Source organism: Schistocerca nitens, chromosome 7 (assembly GCF_023898315.1).
Source record: "Schistocerca nitens isolate TAMUIC-IGC-003100 chromosome 7, iqSchNite1.1, whole genome shotgun sequence".
In the NCBI taxonomy this organism is placed as follows: domain Eukaryota; kingdom Metazoa; phylum Arthropoda; class Insecta; order Orthoptera; family Acrididae; genus Schistocerca; species Schistocerca nitens.
Window position 1 is genome coordinate 606,658,797 of NC_064620.1, and position 25,582 is coordinate 606,684,378.

General features: G+C 38.9%; 1 protein-coding gene across 3 annotated transcripts in view; it reads right to left on the bottom strand.

The window, feature by feature from the left end:
* LOC126194917 (protein mothers against dpp) overlaps nucleotides 1-25,582 on the bottom strand; it is a 232,239-nt gene that overhangs the window by 205,453 nt on the left and 1,204 nt on the right. For all 3 annotated transcript variants that reach the window (XM_049933292.1, XM_049933290.1, XM_049933291.1), the window contains one exon: nucleotides 21,278-21,576. In XM_049933292.1, the coding sequence (XP_049789249.1) occupies nucleotides 21,278-21,576 (299 nt within the window). The remainder of the gene's footprint in view (nucleotides 1-21,277; nucleotides 21,577-25,582) is intronic.

The window sequence follows — 25,582 nt, forward strand, 5'->3', positions numbered from 1 at the left end:
CTCTATCTTTTCCCATCCACGATACAGAGCAGACGCAGAATTCAGTTTAGTTCACTAATAATATGAAATATATTAATTCTTATGTTACAAAGTCAACTTCACTTACTAGTTACATATTTCACCTCATCTACCTATCTGCATTGTTGGTACCTGTAATACTTCAGAGAAGCAAGAAATTTAAGCTGAGCCAGCTGGATGCCGTGACATTGTCTTCAAGAAGAGGAGGAGGTAAATAACTTCAATCAGCTAACAATCAATATTATACGTTACAGATTTTTCATACGTTCAAAAACTCATAGGTCTGTCTGGAGTGTGCGTCACTGGGCATAAATTAGCCAAGACACACTCCTGAGTGAATCCCTATTGTTGCGTCTCTTGTGCGGTGCCTGTAAATTATTCTTAAAATTAGCAATTAATCAGTAGAATTGGTGAACATTCTGTGGATGGTGCCAGATAGATTAGACAGGTGCAATAATTAAATGGTATAAAACATGTTGTGTAACATTCTATTGAACTAATTTTTTTTTATTTACTTTGTTTCATGACTGGAATATTGCCAAGAAAAAAACCAAGGTCAGACACCACATGGTATGCTTAAATTGCATATGGTTAACCAGAGGAAATGTACCAACAGCATTTAACAAGATCATCTGTAGGACAGGAAAGAACTCCAACTTCTAGCTCACATAACTGCACCTGGTAATGCCTCAATCAATAGTAGTATCAGTACCTCACCCTACCCATACATAAATTTGACACATTTTTTTAAAAAAGCTGTAGAGATTTGGGTTACCATTATTTTGATTTTTTGGAATGTGGAAACAAAAATTGTAAACGGCAATGCTGATGTAGATTACAACATGTACTGATCAGGAAAATTCTTGCAATCAATATTAAGATTAAAATTCAATTTTATTTCATGTTTATAATTTGAAAAAATATTTACACAATGGAACCAGTTAAACAGATTGTGGTGACTAAGGAAAATATGTCACTGCAATGGGTGCGAAGACAAATGATAATGACACTGAAAATGTCAATCATATCAACGACAGCTGGGAATACCGTATTTACTCGAATCTAAGCCGCACTCGAATATAAGCCGCACCTGAAAAATGAGACTCGAAATCAAGGAAAACAAATTTCCCGAATCTAAGCCGCACCTGAAATTTGAGACTCGAAATTCAAGGGGAGAGAAAAGTTTTAGGCCGCACCTCCAAATCGAAACAAAGTTGGTCTACTGTAATATGAGACACAATTTAGGTAGAATAAATGACGATACAGCTACAGTAGTTTGGTTCGAGTCGTAAGCTTAGCAGTTAAGCTTTACCAGGTAGCCATTGCTATGCGTCAGGCGTGCTTCGTCTGGTTTGAATGGGTTGCTTATTTTTCTTTGATCTGATAAGTGCCGTTCTCTTTGTTATAGGTGTTTACGTCACTCTAGGCTGAAAATGCATTATTGTACTGTGTCATGTGTTGTTTGTCGCATTCTGATAGTAAGTGTTTACGACCTGTCGCCGCTCGTGGCATGGCTTGCTTAGGTGCGCGCTACCGCCGCTTACAATAAAAATAAAGAAAGGAATTGTCTCATTAGCGAAACAATGGCAAGAGACTGCTATTTGTTGTTAATTATACTGCTGTTTTCTTTGATAATGATCAACAAGAACCAAATAATAGACTGTGAATGATAGATGTTCTGAACGACAGTTCAACTAAAATTTTCCTCCGTCTGAAAATCTTTGCAGACGCCTCTTGTACATTACATTCTGCACAGAAATTAGTCATCTTAGATTTAAAAATCTAGTCAATTGCTGTGCTTCATTTCTGATTGTATCACTATTAGGCACCAGAATAATACGAATATAAACATGACATGATATGTACATTCTTCCGCATTTGCTGCTGTCTCACACTAGTTTCGTAGGTTATTAGGTAGACAGGATTTAAATGAGATAGCAGCAAACACGAAAGAATACATGGCAAAATGTTTATATCCGTATTATTCTTATGTTGAAGAAAATACTGCATGTGATTCGCAATTCATAAAAGTTCCTATTAGCAACCATCTCTTCTCACAGGTAGGAAAAAATTCAGAACGTAGAGTTGGCCATATTGACAAACATCCCAAATAGTCTTGCCAGTCGGATTTTTGTAGTACATTGAAATGCTGCTACATTCGAAGATGAACAACACGGAATTTGTATTTATTTCGTTGGATAATGTATGAAAATGCAGTGGTCGAAACTCGGGGCGGAGAAAAAAGCTCGTCTTACACCTTTTTTTAAAAAAAATTTATTTACTGACGCAGAAGTTTTGGCACCAGTATTTATCTTTGTGCCTGCAAAGCATGCCTGTGTAGCGCTACATATATTTGACGGCAGAAGTTAGTTCTGGCGGCACCTACCAACATTTTTCAGAACTTCCACTTACTTTGCACTCGATTCTAAGCCGCAGGCGATTTTTTGGATTACAAAAACCGGAAAAAAAGTGCGGCTTAGATTCTAGTAAATACGGTATTACAAAAATCCAGTTTCTGCTGAAGACAATAATGTCTTACCGCATGGCACTACAATGCTCACAGTAGACAAGACTTGTTCCCATATCTCACCACAAAGCATTTTCTTGCATGAAGCAAGGCAAAAGACATGCTAGTGCGGAATCAGTAAATTTCAATTTCTCCACGTCACAAGGATTTGTTTCAAATGTGGTAGAACAAGACACAGTAAGTGCACAAGACGATAATGCGTCATCAGTGCATTCAATGCAGGACATGTATAAATGCCTTACTGACCTCATAAAGAATTTAGTTAATAATATTTCTACACAAGAAACCAAAAAACTTGACAAAAAATTTCATGATTTTAAAAATGAACAAAAGTTTTAAGAATGACCTATCACAACTGACTTTTCTAATGATTTAACTTGCAGATATGGGGAAGAAATTAAAGATGGACTATTCATTGATTTATCTCAGGAGATAAACAACTTAGATCATAAAGTTTTATCTCTGGACAAGGCACAATAGGAAATGGCAGGTAAGCTAAAGGTCGCGAGTGACATAAAGACTCAGATGCAAGACACTTAGTCGGACATTTGCAAAAATTTGAAAACTATGGCAGGTAGTGGTAATGAGCTGCAATCTTTATGTACAGAATTGCTGGAAGAAGTACAGGAGCTGTCAGTAAAATTGAGTAATTTAAATTTAGGCAATAAGTTCTTAAAGAATGCACAAGAAAAAATCAAAAGGGAAGTAAAGGATTTACAGGACGGGGCCGAAGCAGGAATGCTAGATAAGTATATGACCCTCACACATAAAGTCATACAAAAGCATAAGACCTATGTCAAAGCTGTTGATGATGTAGTAAATGAAAGGGAAAATAAATTGATTGCTAGGATTAAGCTAGGCTTAAAGGCAGCAGAAAAGAAGTTGCAGAGCAGTCTAATTAATGTTGTGAACGTCACAACAAAGACACCAATCGCAAGCAATCAGCTTTAGTCAGGCAGGATGAATAGCGGTAATACTTATCAACTATTTGCTACCAGCCCTTCACACGGGAAACAAAGAAATTACAAAATGCAACAGCCACTGCCAATGTCAATACAAGTTGTGAAAACCTATCCAGAGTATAATCGTGTGAATCCGAACAATGCCACAGCGGCAATAGACAATACTGCATGTTTGTCTACTTTATTAGCGGACGAGGGTCTGCTCTGCCATAGGCAATTTCTGCCCGTCCATATCCGAGAAAAGCTGATATAGAGTATTTCTTATCTGTACTCAACTCAATTGACCTTATATATGAAAAGGGGCCATCACAACCACACAACATTGATACACAATGTACACCTCTGCAAAATAGTTAACAGCAGAATGGCAATGGTGGCAATAACCAACACAGTTGGCACCCGTATCCCCCATGCAACAACAATAATACAAGAAATAATTATGGTAATGGGGGAAATCAATAGTACAAACAAGGTTTCAAAGGAAATTACAAACAGCTTATACTAAACAGAGAGGCCGTGGCCAACAAATTCACAATGAACCTTCAGCAGGTGGCAATAACCAACACAGCAACTGGCAGGAACCGATCACAAATCACAATCTGTCAGTCCTCCAACCACCAATTACAATCAACAGAAAACAATTACGTTTAGAGTGGGGCTCAAGGTCAAGGAGAACTTAATTCCACGGCAATAAAGGACACGAACTGGGGAGGTGTCAGATCAAGAGGCTAACCTCCTGACCAATCAGGAAAGCCTGAATATGTCGCGATAAGCCCCCATTCGCGGACCAATAAAACAGGTCAGGGCATGCAATTTATTTCAAATTGCTTTCCCAGATATGATCAAGGGATAAATACAAAAGAACTGTTGGGAAGATGTAAACAACTTAGACAAGTATAATGAGAAGCCAGTGCAAGCTGTAATTACTGCCTGATCTCGGCATACCTGCGATACTTGACACAGGTGCATAGAAAAATTTAATATCACGAGGTCTTTTTAACGAGCTGAAAAGATGATGTTGTATACCAACTTTTCTGGTGCAGAACTGATGTATTCTGACTGCAGTCGGGAGCAAGTCTAAAGGAGTTAAAACTCAGGCTTTAATACACATCACCATCAGCAAATTTTCTCTAAAGTGAATTTTTCTGGCAGTGGGAAAACTTGCTGTAAACTGTCTTATTGGAATGGATACCTTTAGACAATACAAAGTACAGACTGACATAGGCAAGGAAAATGTTTCTTTAGAATCAACGAACAGAGGTTATCAGTAAATTTAATTAAAACCAGCACAAGTGAAAATGCACTCAAGCCAAGCACTGATACCAGAGTACAACAGCCAAATCCAAACATACTGTTTCTTGATACACAAAAGGGTCAGCAGCTGTCTGAAGAAGACATGAACACACAGACTGTCCGAACCAAGGTAAGTGACGCAGCTCGTTTGTCAGAGGATCAGATGGAGGAGTTACAATAAATAATACTTTGGTATGTGCAAGCATTTAGAAGGTGCCCAGGGTACTAAAGGGTTACAAGCATAAAATAGATGTTTACCCTTACGAGACATTATGCTTAGGAAAGAAACTGAAAGGATGATAAATTGGAAGATCATACAACCCTGTTATTCCCCATACTGTAGCCCTATTTTAGCTGTCCCAAGCCCAACAGTTGCATTAGGCTTGTGCTTCATGCCCGAAGCATAAACAAAATCATTGTTTTTGTCAGGACATGCCCTGACAATCTCGAAGAACAGTTACTGAAATTTCACAGTGTTAAATACCTCAATATTATTGATTTAAAAGTGTCGTATTGGCAAATAGCAATACATGAAGATACTAGGAAGTACACAGCCCTTGTGTGTGGGAGCAGGAGTTACGAATTATGTATTTTGCTGTTTGGCTTAAACGTGAGTGTGGATGCTGATGTGATCAAACATTTTTTCCATTACCACAGAATAGAAAAAAAAACTCAAGGCATATTTGGGTATGTTTCATTTTTTAGGAAATTCAGTTCAGATCAGTTATTGAATAGTGACACGTTGCTGAATCTTTAGAGGAAAAACAACCCATGGATATGGACCGATCAATGTCGAGCAGACTTCAACGAAATAAAGGAAGTCTTGCTATGTGCAAACGCACTACACCACACTGATATGTCACAGGACTTTTGCTTGAGTACAATGCATCTTCACAGTGACTAGGAACATGGTTATTTCAGATCACTGATAATGATGGGGAATTGACACTAAGATAACCAGTTTTGCTAGTCAACCTCTTTCTGAATCCAAACAGCCATATTCCATGACAGAGCTCAAGGCTCTCAGGGTTATATGGGCTTTTAAGAAATCTGAGTGCTACTTATGGGACGCAGAAATTCAGTTTTGAAATCGCATACATCAAAGGCAAACAAAACTTAACTGCAGACACCTTGTCAAGATTACCTCAAAGGCTCGACAAATTCTTAGAATTCATGGAACGGAATACTGGAACTAGGATTCTGTATATGCAGGACAAGACACAACAACCATATTATGTAAATATGTGTAAGAGTTTGGAGCAGCTGCAAGAGAGAGCCCTACACTGGAGAAAGGTGAGGTCAAAACTGCCTGAAAATAGCAAAGAGCATTTGAAGAAATTCTATACCATATACAAGGGAGCCCATTTCATCGGCGTACATCGAATAAAGAACAGTGGTGTATGTGTTACCAGAAAGTTACGTAGATGATTTCATTTTGTACACTCAAAACATATGGGGTCACTATGGCATTTCCAAATGCGCCAACCAGATAAATATGTATTGCTATTTTCCCAACTTGCAGAGAAGAGTTCTCTAAGTAATTCCAAAGCGTATTACTTTCCAAAAGACGAAGCAAGTCCCAATTGACTGAACTACATCCTATACTGCCCACAAAACCTTTAGAATTAGAATCCTTGGATGCTGCTGGACCCCATCCACAGGAAATCGAAGTTGTCAAAAATGTTATTGCCTTGCATGATGTTTTCAAAAAATGTGTTAAGTTGTATGCAGTGTGGTCTGTGACCGCAGGTTCTATTACTAATAGGATTACAGAAGATTATCTCCTGAGAGTTGGGAAGCTGCAGATACTGTTAATAGACAATGCACTGTACTTCATAGGCAACAGATGGAATGAATTTACTAACACAAACAAGATAAAACGTATATTGGTATCCAGATTTCACTCTGACGCCAAGCCCAATAGAAAGTATTTAACAGCTTTATACACACCTATACACCCCTGAAGCACACAAAATTGGTTGAGTTTGTCTCACTATTTCAACAAATCATTAACATCATACCACACACTTCAACTAGTTTAACACCTCTCGAACTGATGTTTAAAGGGGAGAAGTCGATGAGTGGGAAAAACCATTGCTCAAGATACACAAGGGAGAGATGTTGCAGAAAAAGTACACCAGGCTTTGATTAATCTGGAGGAAAAGACTGAACAGAGAAAAAAGTCATATGACAAAAGTTTGGGGCCCGCTGTGCAATTTCAAGTAGGACAGGAGGTATTATTACGAATGCACCCTAAATCTATGAAATGCAGCTTTTGTACACTGGGCCATTTGTAGTTACTAAAAATCTCACATCCAGGTGCATACAGATTAGCGTACCCTAATAGTGTATAGGACGAAGGACTTCATTAACACAAGGATCTAAGAGAATTTGTACACTAAAAGGATTGGACATATGCCAAACCTCACTTGAAGCACTGTACATGAACAAATGAAATATTTCAATATAAAGCAATGGAAAATCCAGGAAGGTATGTACCAATACTCGAAAAAGGATATTTGCTACTCACCGTATAGCAGAGATGTGGCGTCACAGATAAGCACAACAAATGGACTGACAGAAAGTGAGCTTTCAACCAAGAAGACCTTCTTTGAAAATAGACAACATGCATACACACACAGAATCACGCAAACACAACGCACACACACGACCACTGCTTCAGCAGCCACAGACTGTGGTCACGCAGGCACGCATGAGAGAGAGAGAGAGAGAGAGGGGGGGGGGGGGGGAGGCAGAAGGGGGAGAGATAATTGTGTTTACGTGTGTGGTGTCTACTTTCCAAGGAGGTCTTGTTGGTTGAAAGCTCACTTTCAGACAGTCTTCTTCTTGTGCCTACCTGTGACTCAGCATCTCAGCTATATGGAGAGCAGCAACTGCCCTTTTCATAATATTTCCCAAATACAATGTGATAATGCACTTGAGATGTACACAAGAAGTAGCATTACAAGAAGGAGAGGGATTGAAACAGCATATCCAGACACTCTGGGATGATAATGGCATCGAAACAGAGGATGACACGTGTAAAGCTGAAATACTAAACACCTTTTTCCAAAGCTGTTTCACAGAGGAAGACTGCACTGCAGTTCCTTCTCTAAATCCTCGCATGAACAAAAAAATGGCTGACATCAAAATAAGTGTCCAAGGAATAGAAAAGCAACTGGAATCACTCAACAGAGGAAAGTCCACTGGACCTGACGGGATACCAATTCGATTCTACACAGAGTACATGAAAGAACTTGCCCCCCTTCTAACAGCCGTGTACCGCAAGTCTCTAGAGGAACGGAAGGTTCCAAATGATAGGAAAAGAGCACAGATGGTTCCAGTTTTCAAGAAGGGTCGTCGAGCAGATGCGCAAAACTATAGGCCTATATCTCTGACATCGGTCTATTGTAGAATTTTAGAACATTTTTTTTGCTCACGTATCATGTCATTTCTGGAAACCCAGAATCTACTATGTAGGAATCAACATGGATTCCGGAAACAGCGATCGTGAGAGACCCAACTCGCTTTATTTGTTCATGAGACCCAGAAAATATTAGATACAGGCTCCCAGGTAGATGCCATTTTCCTTGACTTCCGGAAGGCATTCGATACAGTCCCGCACTGTCGCCTGATAAACAAAATAAGAGCATACGGAATATCAGAGCGGCTGTGTGGCTGGATTGAAGAGTTTTTAGCAAACAGAACACAGCATGTTGTTCTCAATGGAGAGACGTCTACAGACGTTAAAGTAACCTCTGGCGTGCCACAGGGGAGTGTTATGGGACCATTAATTTTCACAATATATATAAATGACCTAGCAGACAGTGTCGGAAGTTCCATGTGGCTTTTTGCGGATGATGCTGTAGTATACAGAGAAGTTGCAGCATTAGAAAATTGCAGCGAAATGCAGGAAGATCTGCAGCGGATAGGCACTTGGTGCAGGGAGTGGCAACTGACCCTTAACATAGACAAATGTAATGTATTGCGAATACATAGAAAGAAGGATCCTTTATTGTATGAGTATATGATAGCAGAACAAACATTGGTAGCAGTTACTTCTGTAAAATACCTGGGAGTATGCGTACGGAACGATTTGAAGTGGAATGATCATATAAAATTAACTTTTGGTAAGGCGGGTGCCATGTTGAGATTCATTGGGAGAGTCCTTAGAAAATGTAGTCCATCAACAAAGGAGATGGCTTACAAAACACTCGTTCGACCTATACTTGAGTATTGTTCATCAGTGTGGGATCCGTACCAGGTCGGGTTGACAGAGGGGATAGAGTAGATCCAAAGAAGAGCAGCGCATTTTGTCACAGGGTTATTTGGTAAGCGTGATAGCATTACGGAGATGTTTAGCAAACTCAAGTGGCAGACTCTGCAAGAGAGGCACTCTGCATCGCGGTGTAGCTTGCTGTTCAGGTTTCGAGAGGGTGCGTTTCTGGATGAGGTATCGAATATATTGCTTCCCCCTACTTATACCTCCCAAGGAGATCACGAATGTAAAATTAGAGAGATTCGAGCATGCACGGAGGCCTTCCGGAAGTCGTTCTTCCTGCGAACCATACATGAGTGGAACGGGAAAGGGAGGTAATGACAGTGGCACATAAAGTGCCCTCCACCACACACCGTTGGGTGGCTTGTGGAGTATAAATGTAGATGATGTAGATGCATGGGTGTAATAAGAGCTATCATGTAAGTCAGCAACCTCAGCACATGTGCAGAAATAGTTCTGTCCAACACACTGCTTAACATGTTGGATGCAATGAAAACTTGGCATCTAGCCACCAAATACGCTGTATTCTGGAGGTTTTAATGTAAGTTAATTATTATTAAAATGAAGAATAAAACTAATGCAGTAAGGAGGTACAAAACGGACAATTTACAGAGGAAGAAAGAATGACTAATTACAGAAACCTATCTACATACTACACTACTATTTAAGCATATCCAAATTTCACAGCAGATATATACACAATGTATAAAACACTTTAAGGAAAGTACCTATATACAACGAAAGAAAGAATATTTGTAGGAGTATGGTCACACTCTGGAAAAACTATGAAAGATAATGAGATTGTGCCCACAGGTGTAATAGTAGTATGAATATGGAAGGATTGAAACAGGTTAAGTCGAAACAATGGACATGCTCTGAATATTTGCACTCTTATAAAAGGAGGACTGGATGGATTTCAGCAATAGATAAAGAAATGCTTCTTTCCATTCCCTGTCACCATTCTTTGTAGATCAGTACACCCCTTCCTAGTAGACTTGAGAGAGGTGGGGCTAATAATAGCTACGTTTGCTTGTGTTGGTTTAACACATAATGAAGATTTCTTCTCTTTCGTTAGCAATCTGGATTTGCAAATGCAAGAGTCACACAAAATGTGAGGCCAGTGGTTTATGCATATCATCGAAATGTATAGAAGTATATTGTCCCTTCAACCTTGAAACTGAAAAAAAATTCTTTATTGTTATTCTATGGAAGATAATACTATTGAACTCAAACATTAAAGAGTGTCACCTGTTCACGGCAAATCTGTAAGAGACAAACAGCCTTTGAATGGTCAGAGAAAATGTCAAGTATTGTGTATTTAAAATGCCATAAGATGATGTTATATGTGTCCTAATGGCAAAAATAAAATCTTAAAGGACATTTAGTGGTATTGAAATGTCGTTTTCTGCACAAGTGATAACTTGTGAGGAATCTAGATGTGAATATGTATAAATTGTACCACATATGTACTTGACGTGTCAGCAACACATAGATATAGGCTATGTATGCTTAGGTTAAATCATATTATGTTGAACTGTAATGCTTATTTTGTATATGTTATTTGAAACCACATATGTATCGGCAAAACAGACATCAACAGAAACTATTCAATCATCAAATGCTTGGTGTTTGTGCTATAAAAAGATTACAAGGTGCAGGTGCAAGTGCTCACAATGAGCCAAACATTTTAGGTTCATTTGTAGCAGCGAGGGACGCTAGACTTCCTGGGGACCACGTAAGAGAACATGTTTATAGGCTTACCTGAAATTTGGTGAGATCTTGACATGATGCTGAATGGACGGACTGACTCTGGTCACGAAAATATGTCACGCAAGATGTGGTTCCAGTATCACAGGTCAGAAATGACAAGCTTTTCCACAGCAGCATCAGAAACTCTCAATCATGCACTCACCCATACACACTATCCTACAGAGTAGCTCTATGGACATTTTTATGACTTGAAATTCATCATTATCTAAAAACTGTGAAAACAAACTGTACCGCCTAGCCATGTTGCACCAACGAACTTATGAGGTGCGTGCACAACAGACACTGCTTAACCTATGGAGGTGGAGAAGGAGGAAGAGGAGAATAATGTTCAATGTCCAATCAACAATGACGTCATTAGAGACAGACCACAAGTTCAAATTAGGGAAGGATGGGGGAGGAAATAGGCCATGCCCTTTCAAAGGAACCAGCCCGGCATTTGCCTGAAGCTACTTAAGGAAATCAGAGAAAACCTAAATCAGGATGGCCGTATGCGGGTTTGAGCAGTCGTCCTCCCAAATGTGAGTCAGTGTGCTAACCACTGCACCCTCTCACTCAGTATTAACCTGTGTGAGCGTAACCCTGCAAGAGGCATGTAACAGTTACTCCGCAATAATGGAGCCACGGACTCTAACTCTGAACATGGCCTTTGTTGCCTCATGGACTTCGAAAATTAACCTTTCACAATACGTAAATAAAACTGTAACATAAGAGAGAGCTGGCACATCTAAGGTATACATCACAATAAGATTGGCCATCAATAAATTAATTTTACACACCGGTCAGTCCAAAGATACAATATAAGTTATGATTGGAAATAAATTTTAATGTTATGATTGTATGTAGAAAGAGGACAGCTCCTGTATAGTGTCGACCAGTAATCATGGACAACAGCAGTATAAAGCAGGGGGGCAGTTGTATTGGAACTTATACTAGTTCATATAAATGGGAATAGGTCTTATTTTTTCTGTTGTATTTTTATCCAATCATTCCCCTAAGTAGTTTATGGCAAAGATTAAAACACAGTATGCCCACAGCAATCAGGTCTGTGCAGCTAGCAAGAAAAGATGAAGAACATTAATTTCCTTAAGTTTTTAAAAGCTCCTATCAGATGTTTCACCGATCTTGTATTGTCTGTCTTTTCCTGGCCATGATAGAGACAGGCTGTGGATTTATGTTTAGTTCACTAATGATGTAGAATATATTAATTCTTATGGTATGAAGTCAACTTCACTTACTAGTTACATATTTCACATGCTCTATCTATCTGCCTTACTGGTACCTGTAATATTTTGGTGAAGCAGAGCAAGCTGGCTGTCATAACATTGTCTTCAAAGAAGAAGAGGATCTAAATACCTTCAAGGCTCAAATAATTATCATCTAATAATCCAATATTATGTGTTACAGATTTTTTGTGTATACAAAAATTGTAAGTCAGACTGTCTGGAATATGAGTCCTGTGCCTAAATTGGGTGAGACACACACTCCCCAGCAAACTCACTATTGTTGCGCCTTTTGTGTGGTGCCAGCAAATTTTCATAGTTATTATTGGTCTAAAATATTAATTAATCAGTAGAAAATATTATTAAACATATTTACTACCTGTGACTTATCATTTAAAGTCCTTCAATTTAGTTCAATAGTGATGCTGTCCTGTTCTGTGGATGGCTGGTGTCTCTCGTTTCACTATCTTCCATATAGCGTTAAGCCTATTGCCAGAATTACTAATTTCTGACATTATGTGCATGTTCTTTGATTTTTAGTGATCCATTATTTTTTACATGGCTGTTTAATGTCCTTTTGATTAGTTTATGCACAAAGCTATTTTCAAATAATGATATGAAATTATAATAGAATTGATTACATAGGTTAGACTTTGGTTGATTATAAATTTCACCCCAAGTCATCTCTTGTAAACTAGTCTCAAAAACATTTGACCTGGAGTCATTAATTATTGTAACTCATTTCCATTGAGGAGTATCCATACTGTAAGACACAATGTTATTTATCCCAACTAACTGTCCATTATGATCATGATCAGAGAGAGCGTTTACTACTGGGTAAACAGTTATTTTCTTGCTGTGAGCTTCATAATAGGAAACATTATCAGTTAGGATCCTACTGTCTTTAACCAGCCATGTTGGAAAGTTAATTACTGAGATCAAATTGAAGGATCCAAATCAGGTTGCAAAATCATATTTCCTATCAGAAGAATTTAAAAAATCTACACTGAAGTCTACTATTAACTATTTGCTGCTCTCTGGCAGATAGCACAGTAAAAGCAAACAATACAATTATGAAAAGGTTATATTGCTACTCATCATAAAAATGGTATGTTGAGTTGCAGGCAGGCACAACAAAATGACTGTTACACACCAAAGTTTCAGACAAAGTCTTCTTCAGAAAAGAAAGGGAAACACACACATACATTCACACAAACAGGCACACCTCAGGGACACATGGCCACTACCTCCAGCTGCTTTAGTTGGACTGCAACTGTTGCGGATCGTGTATAGCAGAATATGGGGGAGGGGGAGGGGGGGGCAGGTGGGAGGAGTAAATGCAGAAGAGTGAAGTCAGGCAGGGCACACAGTGGCTACTGTAGAAGGCAGCACAACAAGGCTCAGGCAGTGTAGGGACACTGCAGGAAGGGAGGGGGGAGCAGAAAAGGAGAGGAGCAGAGAAGGGAAAATACTGGTGGATGCACTGGCAAGGAGTGAGCATGATGAGTGTGAGTGGACATGAATTGGGAGGAGGTTATAGGACTGAGGGGGCAGACAATGTTGGGTGGCAGATTTGGGGACAGTAGGTTATCGTAGGCTGAGGCCGGGATAATTTCTGGAACAGAGAATGTGTTGTAAGGCTGACTCCCATTCGCGGAGTTCAGAAATGCTGGTGGTGTAGGGGAGGATTCAGATGGCCTGAGTTGTGAAGCAGCCATTACAATCAACCATGTTATGTTCAGCTGTATGTTGTGCAAGGTCCACTTTGTTCTTGACCACAGTTTGGTGGAGGCCATTCATCCTGATAGAAAGGTGGTTGGTGGTCATGCCAATATAAAAAGCAGTGTAGTGATAGCATCAGAACTGGTATATGACATGGCTACTTTCACAAGTGGCCTGACCTCTAATGTGATAGGACAAGGTTGTGACGGGACTAAAATAACTGCTGGATGGGTGGATTGGGCAGGTCTTGCACCTGGTTCTTCTACAGGAATATGATCCCTATGTCATGGGGCTGGGATTGGGAGTGTCATAGGGATGGACTAGGATGTTGTTGGTGTTGGGTGGGCAAGGGAATACCACTTAAGGAGGTGTGGGAAGGAAACTGGGTAGGATGTTCATTTCCCAGCATGAGGACAGCTAAGAAAAGCCCTGACACAACAGATGTTCAAGCCCAGGGCAGTACTGGATGATGGAGGGGGTACTCCTTTCTAGTTGGTTCTTAGGGAGTGTGTGGGGATATGGCACAGGAAATCTGTTGGCAGACTATATCTGGGGGATAGTGCCTGTCTGTGAAGATCTTTGTGAGACCCTCAGCATACTGGACAAAGGATTTCTTGTCACTGCAGATATATCATCCCCAGGTGGACAGGCTGTATGGGAGAGATTTTTTTGGTGTGGAAGGGATGGCAGCTGTCGAAATGCAGATACAGATGTGGTTGGCAGGTTTAATGTGGGCAGAGGTGTGGATGAGCTGTCAGAGAGGAGAGGGTCAACATTAGATAGAAGAGGATCAGGTAAAGCAGATGGGAGAGATGGTGCTGAGATTGTGAAAGAATGAAGATAGGTTGTCTTGGCCCTGAGTCCAGATCATAAAGATATCATCAATGAGCCTGAACCAGAGCAGGTGTTTGCGAGGCTACGAAGGTTTTCTCTAGACAGCCCATAAACAGGTTAGCATAGGAGCTTGGCCATCACTGTGCCATGGATTTGTTTGTATTGCTTCCCTTCTAAGGAGAAGCAGTTGTGTGTTAGGACGAAGTTAGTAAGTTTTTTTGAGAAATAAGGTAGTGGGTTTGGAATCTGAATGACAATGGGAGAGGTAGTGTTCAATAGTAGCAGGAAATGGGCATGAGAATGTTACTGTATAGGGAAGTGATGTCAATGGTGACAAGTTGCGATCCAGGAGGTAAAAGGGGGGGGGGGGGATGGTGGAGAGTATGTTAAGGAAGCGGTTGGTATCTTTGAAATGGGAGGCTAGATTGTGGGCAATTGATTGTAGGTGTTGTTCACTGTGGGCTACAAATCTTTCAGTGGGACTGCAATAACCAGCTACAATGGGGTATCCAGGATTGTTGGGTTTGCAGATTTTGGGCAGCAAGTAGAAAGTGGGAGTGTGGGGTGACATAGCAATGAGGAGGAAAATGGATTCAGGGGAGAGGTTCTGGGAATGGTCTAAGGCTTTAAGGAGGGATTGAAGGTTATGTTGAACTTCTGGGGTGGGTTCACTCTGGCAGAGTTTATAAGTGGAGGAGTCACATCTGGCATAAGCCTTCCGCCTGGTAATCACTGCAATCCACAGCAACAGTGGTCGAATCTCTGTATGCAGGTAGCATTACTAGGTGAGGATCTGTCTTGAGGCTGTGCATGGTTGTCCTTTCTTCTTCTGAAAGGTTCCAGTTGCAGTCCACCTAATGCAGCCACAGATAGCAGTCAAGTGTGCCTGAGGTGTGCCTGCTTGTGTGTGTGTGTGTGTGTGTGTGTGTGTGTGTGTGTGTGTATTCTGAAGGTGGCTTTGGGAAAAAAGCTTAGCATGTAGCAACTTAGTGTGTAACAGTCTTTTTACTGTGCCTGTCTGCAATTCAATGTGTCACCTTTATGGTGAGTAGATAGCACAGTAAGGAGTCTAGATTCCTCATAAACAGTTCAATATTTCTCAATGGGATTCTACACACAATTATAACTAAAAGTAAACTATTTTTCAGTATTAATTCGTAAGCACACATGTGCTGATCACTACAAAATATACTTGTCTAGAAGTTTCTGAACAATGAGGTGAAGATCTCTCTTTTGAGTAATTTTTTGAACTAAATGTGTTTTCAGCATTTTGAGCAGATGATAGAGATGATTATGAAATCTTTGTGATGGATGTGATGACCGCTACAAAACTGACATTGCTTTTCATAATCCGAAATGCAAAACTGTGTTCCAGGCCTTTTACATATAAAACTGGTTGTTCATACAGATGGTGGTTGTTTAATGATCTTCCACTGTTTGAACATATAAGATTTGCTGCGTAGTGTGATGACACATTCAAAACATAAACATCAGAAACACCTGAAGGGTGATGAGATACTGGAATACAACACCTACAGCCCACCACTAACTTTTTCTGGAAGAACATTTTCTTCAAAAGCTATATGGCTAGCTTTCAGATGTCTTTCTTTGCACCAGATGAAACATAAATCTTGCCATTCCAAATTAGTTTGTAGCATCTCATCTGCCTAGAGTGCACTTCTCAGTGAATGAAACTTCCTAGATCATACTCAGACATTTATGTTGGGTAACATACACTGTTATGTTCCCCAACTTGTCACATGTCTGAAGTGCTTGAGACTGTAAACACAGTTGGTATTTTAATGAACAAAGAGCCATTTTGCATTTTTCATTGTGACTACATTTTATTTGCCCTGTGAACAGATATGGCATTGAATAAATTATTTTGTTCATTATCTTATAGCTTCTCCCTTTTCCCAAGATGTAGGGGAATCTGTCGCATTGTATTTTATGGACTGCACTTTCTATATCTGTCTGTTAAGACAGCAGAATTATTACAATCTTTATTTTTGCATTACTTTAATTCAGATAATATGTGGCTAGGTGGCTAAGTGGTTGAAGTGTCAGACTACGGATCCAGCAGGCTCAGGTTTGATGCCCACTCAATCCTATGACTTTTTTTCTGTCACCTCTAGCAATTTATGCTGACGTAAGAAATGCCAAGTTGCACTGAGGTTCAGAGTTCACATTAAACTATAAATCCAACAATAACTGGCTGAATAAGTCAGTTCAAAGGTCAAATAAAGGCAAAGAAATGGCACATCCAATACGTGCTACATCCAGTCTTTGGGTTGATGAGAGCCTTATCTTTTTTAATTCACTCAATACAAGAAATGTCCACCCTAATTCCACTTACTCCAATCAACAACTTTCCCCATGGGTGTCTACCAGCTGCAGCAAAGCTGATGTTCAATGCGCAGAGTCCTGGTGCCTCAAGGTGACAGGAATCTACTCCTTGGCATGCATACGGAGCTAACAGTTCAGGCACCAGATGGGTGATCTCTTTGTTATTAGGGTGCTACTATCAAGAGGATACTTGAAACACTCACCATGTCAGGTTAGATACTGTGTTAGCTTTTTACCGCAATTGTACGTACACAGTTACTGGGCATAAGTGACCAATATTTAAGTTGTCCTCAACTGACCTGCACTACTGAAAAGTAGATGGTCAAAAGCCTCTTCCTCCCCCCAAAAAAGGTCCAAACATGTACTTTAGCCAAGAAATCTGCGGTTAAGGCAAATAAACAGAGGTTGTGTACACAAAAGAAAGAGAAAGTGAGAGAATAGCTGGGCTGACATTGGATTTTCGGCAAGGGCTCAAGGGTAAAAGAAGTGAAGATGGTCAAAGATGAGAGATTATAGAATGAGAAAGGAAAGAAATGCTCTAATGGCTTGGGGCTTTGAACTTGCCGGGATGTACTCATGCAAGTCAGGGAGGGGAGGGAGGGAGGTAAGTACCTTTTTATGTGATGCGATGGAAAGGCAAGGGTGTGTGTCAACAGATGGCTGTAATGTACCAAATGGGGCACCAGCAGACAAATGACGTCTTTTGTAAAAATAAGAAAAAGTGTTAAACCCTGGTATGAATATAAGTGTGAAGTGCATAATGCATTCAAAGACAACAGTTATACATAATGCCCAAAGTTTACAAGATATTTGCAACAACAGTAAAGATAATTTTGCTGCATATGACATACAGCCAAAATTAAAATACAAACTGATACGAGATGTATATAATCTCTGATAACTGACTGTTATCCGAACCAATACTTTAATTATTCACTAATTATAGTAGAACTTTTTCTTGTGACATGGTATTCATTGGCTTCAACAACTCAAAACAAAACTATCACCTACTATCCTAACCCGCTATAGATCAGTTTGTTACTACAGCCTCTACTTCCTCTATGACCAATGAATATTTGGCAAACAATACGGAATGAATTCAAAGCCATAAAATACATCATCCCTTTTCCAACTCTCACTGGTAACTGTCTACAGGAAACTTATACGTTGTCAGTCTGCGCACCATAGAGGAAAAGCATTCTGACTGGGGCTGCCCCCTAGTTTAGACTTCAGTCTAAAAACAGTCCTAACTGTCTATTTTGTATTGCTATCCAAATCAGGAATCAAGAATTATTGTTTGTGTAAGCAAGATTCACTCAATATTCTTACCACAACATAACTCAAAACATATAACGATAGTTTCATTAACATTCTATACTCATTTCTGGTATGACAATGAAGTGACAAAATCACTGACTCATATTCTGTATCTGCCTTGAGAAGACATTCTCTCTCTCTCTCTCTCTCTCTCTCTCTCTCTCTCTCTCTCTCTCTCAATGTCAAAATAAAACAAGCAATTACCATTTTTCTAACACAACAGAATTCCAGTTGTCAAACGTAATAACAGAAAACTAGTTTCAAATGGTTAGCACACTCAAAAGACTGACACTAACCAGCAGCCCAATACTTGGTGAGAAAAGTCTAGGGCATATAGGATGGTGAGGGAGAGGGTGAGGGGGAGGGGGGGGGAGAGAGGGGGGGGTGGCAGGGGGAGGGATTATTGCTCAGTGAAACACACCCCTTTAACTCAGAAAATAATATATGGAATATTAGAATGACTACTCAAATAACAGAGTAAAAACAAAGAAAGTAAACAGAAACAAATATTTAAACTGAATTTCTCTGAAATGAGTAAAAACATGTTGAAGCTTCAAAATACTTAAATATTCCAGCATTAGAAAATGTACAAAAAATAGCAAATGATTGGCAGATTAGCTATCTAAAACAGCACTCCTCCCTCAAAGACTCACAGCTTTAATCAGAGGTATAACTAGACATTAACAGGTAAATCTGCAGATGGAGGAAACCTCTCATATGTCTCCAACTGGCTACAAATTAGTGTAGCAATAAAAATACAAAAAGTCCCAATGACAAACAGTTTGGATCGCAAATTTTTTGAATTTCTAAACCATTGTAGAACAAATGGAAAGAAATGGCTGCAAAGATTCTACAATCTTGTACTACAAATAATTTCATAATGAAGGGACATCTCTTTGCCATTCCTAGAGAGTTGAACTAATATAAAAGTTTTGATGTTTCCAGCAGAGTGAGTCAACCAAAATACTATGACATTTTGATGAGTCTTACTTCCATTATCTACCAGCAAAGTGAAAAGATAAAACAACATGTCTTTTGACGAACTCATCCACCTGGGAATACATGAACTTTACATTAGCAAGTGAAAGCCTGTGAACACTCAATACTCAATGACAGACCCACTAGTATTTGGATCATCTATAAAAAGGATTACAAAAGCTGTAAGAAAAGAAGCAATGTCTCTGTAACACTACAGCATGTGTGTATAGCATTAACACACAGTTATTGAATAAGTACAAGGTGTACAACTTTGCTTCCACCATTTGCCAATAGGTGGCAACAACGGTAAGCAGCGGTCGAAAGAAACAGATTGCAGATGTCAGGGAGTTAGCTTGGACCTCTGTCAACATAACCTCATTCAAACATTAGTCGATTTGTGTCTGCATCATAAAGTTGTTCTGAATTGAAAATGTCAGTTTACCAGCCTAATTCTCGACATTTGTGGGAGGTGTTACTGATTTGTTTCAATATGATGAAAACAGTGGCTGAGTCTCATCAAATGCTCTCAAGTAGGTATGGTAAGGATACTATTAGTGATTTCAAAACATCTCAAGGCTATGGGCATGATTCAGAAAGAAGGAACTTGGGTCCCGCGTGAGCTGAAACCAAGAGACGTTTAATGGTGTTTGTGTGTTTGTGAACAGTTGCTTCAGAGGCAAAAACGGATGGGATTTCTGCGTAGCATTGTGACCGGGAACGAAAAATGGGTTCATTACGATAACCCTAAATGCAAAAAAATCATAGGGATATCCCGGCCATGCTTCCACATCGATGGCCTAACCGCATATTCATGGCTCCAAGGTCGTGCTCTGCATTTGGTGGGACCAGCTCGGCATCGTGTACTATGAGGTGTTAAAACCAAGTGAAACAATCACAGGTGCTCATTATCAAACACAATTAATGCATTTGAGCAGACCATTAAAAAACAAACAGCGGCAATACAACGAGAATCACGATAAAGTGATTTTGCAACATGACAATGCTCGACCCCACATTGCAAAAGAGGTCAAATTGTACTTGGAAACATTAAAATGGTAAGTCCTACCCCATCCGCTGTATTCTCCAGACATTGCTCCTTCTGATTATCGCCTGTTTACATCAATGGCGCATGGCCTGGCTGACCAACACTTCCGATCGCACAAAGAAGTCACAGATTGGATGGATTCATGGATCGCTTCAAAAGATGAACAATTTTTTCGATGCAGGATTCATACACTGCCCAAAAGATGGGAGAAATTAATGGCCAGCAATGGAAAATACTTTGAATGACACATGTGTAACCAATTTGTTTCATTAAAGCCTCAAATGTTGGGGAAAAAAAAGCAGAAGATAAATTGTACACCTTGTATATCCCAGTGCGAAGAGGAGATATTTCTATGTACAACTTTCTTTTTTCTCCTGATACATAACATGTACAAAAAAGTTATGTAACAACAACAACAACAAAATGGTTCAAATGGCTCTGAGCACCATGGGACTTAACTTCTTTGGTCATCAGTCCCCTAGAACTTAGAACTACTTAAACCTAACTAATCTAAGGACATCACGCAGATCCATCCCCGAGGCAGGATTCAAATCTGCGACTGTAGCGGTCGCGCGGTTCCAAACTGTAGCGCCTAGAACCGCTCGGCCACTCTGGCTGGCCAACAACACAACAACTGTCTAAAGTCTGCACCAGGGGCAATGCCAATCAGGGTGCTTGTCCTCCACAGTACATATATTGCTGATCTCAAGCTACCCCCCTCTACAGTACATATATTGCTGATCTAGACCTACCCAAAGGCATTAAACACACTTAAAATATTCTAATTTTAGCTCTCATTTACTCAAATACTTAGTAATCATAATGTCAATGCAATTTAATGAGATACCACCCCCACCTCTACTACTGCATATGAATTCTAAGAGTTTAACTCAGAGCAGGGTTAACAAAACAAACTACTACTACAAATAAATTGTTCACTGTTAACTGTATGACATTAAAACTTACTTGTAGTCTTCCATCTAAACTACGAGGTATAGTAACACAGTCACTGGCTTGGCCTGGTGAACTTAGAGCTCTTTCAAGCTCCTCAATGGCTCCTTTCTTTTTTTTTAGTTTCTTCACTAAAGAATCAACTGCTTTCTCTGCCCACTTTTCTTCTTCATCTCCTTGTTTCCAGCCGAGAAGTTTCTTCACAGCAGGACTGGTAAATGAGAATAAGCTATTCAATGATGAAATTGGGCCACCAGCTCCTGATGACTCTGCCTCATCAGTATCCATTTCAATTCCAATTAAATCTATTTCCTCTGAAACAAAAAAAGGGGAATATTTTATAAGAATATTTATGTCGGGATCTCAACTGTCACTTAAACTTGTTCCATCTTTCCTCTCTCTTTTTTTGCTCTATTAATTGTACCTTACACAACAAGGAATCATTAATTACAAATCACTGAAACAAAAGGGAACTCTACAGATTTGTTACTAGACAGTTAAAAGAGGGGCTGAACTGTATACTGCAAGAATGTTAACAACAATACAAGACACTATGCTAGACATTTTCCCCCCCTTTACACAAATATCTTCTTTTCAAACAAAAACTGATGTCAATTAATTTATTATTTCATTAGATAATCTACAAATTTGAGTTTCTAACACATTTCACAATCATATTCATGCAAAACATCAATGAGCCTTCCACACTATACTTCTCTATTATATGGAGCAAGTGCTCATTAAAAATATGTTAGAAAGCTATCATGTATGTTACTTACAACTTGTTGTGAAAAACTGAGTGGCAAAAGCAAAGACAGTAAAATGCCACCATGAAGAAGGTGCTGAGAGATAGAGAGAGAGAGAGAGATTGGGGGGGAGGAGAGAGATGGGGGGGAGAGCGTGAGAGAGGGGGCCATGAGAGAGAGAGAGAGAGAGAGAGAGAGAGAGAGAGAGAGAGAGAGGGGGGGGGGGGGGGGAGGAGAGAGGGACATGTAGCCTTGTGTGCCAGATGTCATGCAGTATCATGAAAAGTAATAAAAAGTACTAAGTCTGCTTTGAGTAAGAATATGAAGGTTTTCCAGGATGATGGAATAACAACAATATTATGAAAAGGATATAGATGCTACTCACCACATAATAGAGGCGGCACTGAGTTGTAGACTCAGGCCACAGCCACTGGAGATAGTGGCTCTGTGTGTGTGTGTGTGTGTGTGTGTGTGTGTGTGTTTTTTTTCCCAAAGAAGGCCTTGCAGCCAAAAACTTTAATGTTAGCAGTCTTTTCTTTGTGCCCATCTGTGACTCAATACCTCCTATATGTTATGAGTAGCACTCCATCCTTTCATAATATCATACAGTGGAAAATCCAGGATCGAATGTAACAATATTATGAAAAGGAAAGTTGCTACTCACCATATAGCGGAGACACTCTACCTGCAGCTCGGCATCTCTGCTATATGGTGAGTAGCAAATTTCCTTTTCATAATATCTTAAAGTTATTTTATGTGAGTAAATGTTTAAATACATCCACTATATTTTTGGGTCAAAACTGCTCAGTATATCAGTTCTCATATCTAATTTCATTAGTTTATCACTTCTAACAACCATCTAAGCCTCTGCGTATGTCCAAGTTTCAAAAACAAGAGTTTACAACAACTGCTCACACTTCTAAACTTGACCTATTTTCTTTTTTATTTATTTAGTTCATGTTCCGAAGACCCAGGCAACAAGTGAACTGCAAGGATATGGAACATGTCAACTTATACAGGGTTCACATGTAACTTACAACAATAAAAGATGCAATGCTAGTAAGATATCAACTAAAGAACATATACTCAATTAACAGAAAACTGTGTTTCACTGCGGAAAAATGAGTAATATATACAGGAAGCACAACAAATAAATAAATACAAAAACCAAATTTTCACCTCTATGATACTGCGTAAAATAATGTGAGGGTCGTGAAAGGTCAAAGTTAATTTGTGCTTAAGAAGACAAAAGATTAAAATAATGATTCATGTGTATAAGTTTACTCTGTTCTTAAGTGTGAGGTTTAAATGCATGAAATTTACGTGATGCACCACAATCACATTTTAATTAGATATCCTTACATAAAATTAATTAAAACAAGTTTTAAAACAATTGTAAGTTAGCAGTGACATTCATTTTGTCTCAGAAATTTATCAATAGTATACAAATATTTCTATACTTTTTACTATTTGAAATTTTCTTTGAACTTGATCCATTGTTTATGAAAACATTTAATATACGGTGGAGTTTAATATGGACTTCTTTTTGGACCACATTAAAATTTATTTGGATCAAGGTGCAGACTGTTTTTGGTTCTTGTGTTGTAATCATGATGTTGGCTGTGTTCGTAGAGAAAGAAGCTATTACAGACAAAAGTCAAAATGTAAAAAAATATACTGTGAGGTAATGGTAATAAACCCCACCTTTCAAAACAGGTAGGCCTAACAGGAAGGGTGCCTATAATGAACACTACTCACTATTCTAACACTTCTATTTAATTTTATTTTTGAGACATGTTGGTTCTGACAGAATATAATACCATATGACATTAATGAATGAAATAGCCAAAGTAGAAAGCCTTAATGGTATCCACTTCCGCCACTGAAGCAAAACACAATCTTTAAAAAGAAAGTGGGCTGATCAATTACATTTGATGTCAACATATGCACCCAAGAGTCCTGTGCTGTCAATTTTCTGTATTGGCTGATCTCTACACTTACATAATGAGGGGAAACCTTTTGAGGAAAACAAATTTAAGATTTCAGTGGAAACTTTGTTTACAGTTTGTTCAAGATTATCATCTGACAATATGTTAATGACGATTACAGTGTCATCTGCAAAAATGGTAAATTTATTCTTCGCGTAGGAATGAAGTGGGGAGTCTATAATGAACATCAGAAATAGCAGTGAACCTAAAACAGAGCTTTGTGGCACTCCACACATTAAGGTGCCCTATTCAGATGAGCCATGTTTCCAGATGAACCATTCAGCATTATAATCTGCTTCAGCCCATTCAATGTTGATGCCACAAACTGACAATGCCATATAAATCATAACATTACGACTTTTGCAAAAGATTTTACAGGTTTACACAATTAACAGCTTTGGAGGGACCACAAAAGTTACCTACTTGGGACATATTTTTGTTAATGGCTTGTAAAACTTGATGTTAAAAGAATACAATAGTTTGACTTTTGCTGAAGATATTAAGAGATTGAGTGAAGAGTCTGCAACATTACTTTTAATTTCTGCAACCATTTCAGATTTATTTACAATACTGTCACCTTGTTTTATTTCTGTGTATGATATGTTCTGTGTTTCTGCAAGTTTCCATGCTGATTATATTTAATTTATTTTCCTCTTTTTAGAATTTTCAATTTCAGATTTTATGTGCATTCTATTAGCTTTATTTATTACCTTCTTTAAGGTGCCACAGTAAAGTTTGTAGTGCTGCTGTTTCTTTGGGTCAATACAAGTTCTGAGAAAACTGTATAGAATCCCCTTTGTTCTACAGGATTTTTTTATTCCTGCATTAAGCCACATTTTCCTTGTCAGTGCCTACACTACTGTTTCTATCTTTTGGAGGTGAGGAGTAGGGGTAGCTCCAAAGAAACATATGAATTCACTTAAAAACATAACAGAGTGTGTGGTAAGTCCTGTTTCAATGAAAACTGGGCTCCGTCTCTCTCTTGCAAGTTGTAGTTGACATTTTTAAGGGTCTCATCATTTATTGCCCAAAAAGATTTCCAAGAATGTGCACCACTCTGCACAGCTTGATGTCAATGAATGTAAGCAATTGACCTATTAAAAAACTGGACACACTAACAGTGTTGACTGCTGAATTTATATGACACCTATCAGGCGCCCTAATCGAAACATCAACTACTATCATCAATAAAAAGACAACTATACGTCCTAAATCTACTTTATCACTGCTATACAATTTTATCTCTGCGTCCAATTTTGTAACTCTACTCAAGGAGGAGAAATGCCAGCTACCGTGAATCAGTAAAAGAACACTTCTCCACAGTGAATAATTTGGGCAGATATTACAAGATCCAAGGTAAACAAATTTGGTGTACAGGGCCTTGAAAAATACTGAAATGAACAGTTAGCAGACTTAAATGTTAAATTTATAAAAATAATAAGACTATACAGCAATTTAAGTAGTAGAAAGTGCTAAGGACTTACACTAGCTGTATAATCAACAGTGACACAAAGCTTGTGACTATCGTACTGTAAACATATCAACATATTTACAGAGAGTTACGTAAAAAGGAAAAAACTCTCATT